This window comes from Microtus ochrogaster, unplaced genomic scaffold (assembly GCF_000317375.1).
Source record: "Microtus ochrogaster isolate Prairie Vole_2 unplaced genomic scaffold, MicOch1.0 UNK27, whole genome shotgun sequence".
NCBI lineage: Eukaryota > Metazoa > Chordata > Mammalia > Rodentia > Cricetidae > Microtus > Microtus ochrogaster.
This window is the reverse complement of record NW_004949125.1, coordinates 4,783,586-4,786,737: the sequence shown is the minus strand read 5'-3', so window position 1 is coordinate 4,786,737 and position 3,152 is coordinate 4,783,586. Positions and strand designations below refer to the sequence as shown.

Below are 3,152 nucleotides of genomic sequence, written 5' to 3'. Positions count from 1 at the left end.
TTTTTTTGAGACAGGGTTTCTTTGTGTAGCCTTGGCTGTCCTGGAACTCATTCTGTAGACCAGGATGACCTTGAACTCATAGAAATCTGCCAGCCTCTGCCTCCTCAGTGCTGGGATTAAAGGTGTGTGCACCACCACCTTACTATATCAGGCTTTTTAATGTGGGTCCCGCAGTGCTGGGATTAAAGGCTTGCTACCACCACTGTCTGGTTGTAGGTATTTTCTTAATTGAGATTCCCTCCTCTCAAATGATCCTAGCCTTTGCCAGATTGTCCTAGAACTATCGAGCACAACTGGGCAAAGGCACTTGCTGTCAAGCTTGACAACTGAAGTTCAACCCCTGGGTCCCAGACAGTAGAAAGGGGAAATGACTCTGAAAGTTGCCTTTGACCTCATGCATGCCATAGCAACATACCCCTTATCCTCTTACACACGCACACACACATGCACACACACATATACACACATACACATGCATGCGCATACACGTGCACATACATATACACACATGCACACACATACACACACATGCACACACGTACACATGCATACGCATACACGTGCACATACATATACACACATGCACACACATATAACACACATGCGCGCATATACACATGCACACGCATGCGTACACACATGCACACATACATATACACACATGCACACACATATACACATACACATACATGCGCGCATATACACATGCACACGCATGCGTACACACGTGCACACATACATATACTCACGCACACACTGTTAAACAACATGGACAGGCCCTGAGGAATGATGACTGAGGCTGACCTTTGGCTTCCCTACTGCACACAAAGCCAGTCTGCACCCATAGGAGTTTATCTCTTTGCTTCCAGTCTGAAACTGTCTCTTTCTTGGCACTTTAGCTGAAGCAGAGGAATGGGAAGGGAAGGGACAGGACACTTAAGATGATTTCCTATCTAAGAATGCAAACAATGCAGCCTGGCCCAGCTGTTGGAAAACCATTTTGCCCCTGACTGAATTTTGTCTTGTTCTAGAATAGTTTGGGGATGAGTTCTTCCACAAACTATCTGAGTTGTCTTGCCACCCTGAGAAAGGGGGATCAGATAACAGTTTTCATGAAGATCCTGTCTAGTGGTAAAATATACATCACATAAAAGTTATCTGGGGGCAATGACACTAGACTGTAACCCTAGCACCCAGGAAGCAAACACAGAAGGGTCAGGGGTTCAAGGCTATCCTTGGCTGCGTGGAGAGTTCAAGGCCGTGGAGACTTTGGAGATGTACTTAGTTGGTAAAGTGTTTGCCAGACAAACATGGGGGGACCTCAGCTACAGCTCAGCCTCCATGTAAAAACCTGGGCTTAGCGCATGCACTTGTAAACCCATCATTTGGAAGGCAGAGACAGGCCGATGGCCACCCCGTCTATCCAAAATGGTGAGTCCCAGACTCAGTGAGAGACTAAGGTAGCAAGTGATTGAGGAAGACTCCTGAAGTCAACCTCTGGTCTCTGTAAGTGCATGTGAACATTTACACACAGGTAGGCACACATACTACATATACACACAAGGCCAGTTACAAAAGGGCAAATCTTGCTTGATTCCGTTTCTGTGAGGTCCTGAGATCGAGCAAACTCATAAGCAACAGAAAGTACAGAATGGTGGGTCCCAGAGGCTGGGTGGGGTAGAAGGTGTGAGTTAGTGTTAAATGGGAACAGAGTTTCAGTTCAGTTTGGGATGTTCTCAATGGCAGCAAGCTTAAAAATCCTTCAGATGGTACTGGTAAAGTGGCTGGGTGTGTAAAGATGCTGCTGCCTAAACTATGATCTGAGTTCAAGTCCCAGGATCTACCAGTGAAAGAGTAAACTCCCACAAGCTATCTTCCAACAAGGCTGTGGAATGTGTACACGTGCTTGTTTGCTTATGTGCGTGCACACACACACACACACACACATATAAAATTTTAATTGTTAAAATGAATCTGAACCCAGTGATGGGGTCCACACCTATAATCCTAGCACTCAGGAGGCAGAGGCAGGCACAGTAAGAGCACAAACCGCTCTTGCAGAGGACCTGAGTTCGGTTCGCAACACCCTCATTAGGTGACTCACAGCTGCCTGTAATTCCCTGCTCCACACAGCCCCACCCCCAAGCCCAACCTAAGAAGTATTTGGATAATTTGTGCCTCTGAGGAGCCTCAAGGTCACTTGAGATAAGTTCTAGAACTCACTGGAAGACATTCTAGTCCAGCTGGGCTGTCAAAGATGCTGTGACGGCAAGCTGGTAAACCTGGAGTATAACAGTGTCTGTTCTTCCGTGAAGGAAGAAGATGTCCTTGTGAAGGAAGAAGATGTCAGTTTTCGCTACCGGGGGCCGAGAGTGTGAATACACAAAGCACTTAGAAGACGGACCTCTCACAGCTGCCCAATGACCAAGCCACACAGGGCTCACGCCTTTGAGAGGTGCCCCTCCTCGAACTCGGTTCGTCACACACAAAGCTTTTAAATCTTAATAAAATGTTCAACACTTTCACTTCTTCTGTGTGGTTTCTGTATGTGTTACTTCTCTTGCTAGGATCAAGTACCCAGAAAAGGCAGCTTCCGGAAAGATTTGCTCATTGTTTGAGGGTACAGTCTGGCATGGTGGCTGGAGCCCGAGCCGGTTGGCCACGTTGCACCCACGCACAGGAAGCAGGGAGAGATGCATGCTGGTGCTCAACTCACCGTCTCCTTATTTAGACTGGGACCCCAGCCCATGGGATAGTGCTACCTGACTTTGGAAAGAGGCTTCCCTCCTCGGTTAACCTGATCTGGAACATCTTCTGTGGGGGTTGAGGAGATGGCTCATGGGCTAGTGTTTGGTGTGTCCTCAGGAGAACGGGAGTTTGGATCCCCATGGAAATGCCAGGAGGATTGGCAGCCTGTTCGTAATTCCAGATTTGGAAGGTGGACATGGGATTCCCCAGAGCTAGAGAGCTAGCTAGTCACGAACTTGCTTCAGGGGGAGTAGGTTGGAGGAGTAACAGGGGCTGATTCTTTTTATTGCTTCAGGCCTCCATGTGTTTGCACACACACATACAGACACAACCCACACAAAATGTAAAGAAAAGCATAAGTTCTCGCCAGGTGTTAGTAGTGCACGCCTTTAATCCCAGCACTC

General features: G+C 47.6%; 1 protein-coding gene across 1 annotated transcript in view; it reads left to right on the top strand.

Annotated features, from left to right (window-relative positions):
- The window catches only part of Kpna7 (karyopherin subunit alpha 7), a 33,477-nt gene extending 30,952 nt beyond the window's left edge, over window positions 1-2,525 (top strand). The window contains exon 9 of the mRNA XM_005368074.1: window positions 2,316-2,525. Within this exon, the coding sequence (XP_005368131.1) occupies window positions 2,316-2,378 (63 nt within the window). The 3' untranslated portion in view covers window positions 2,379-2,525. The remainder of the gene's footprint in view (window positions 1-2,315) is intronic.
- Window positions 2,526-3,152: the final 627 nt, after the last annotated feature.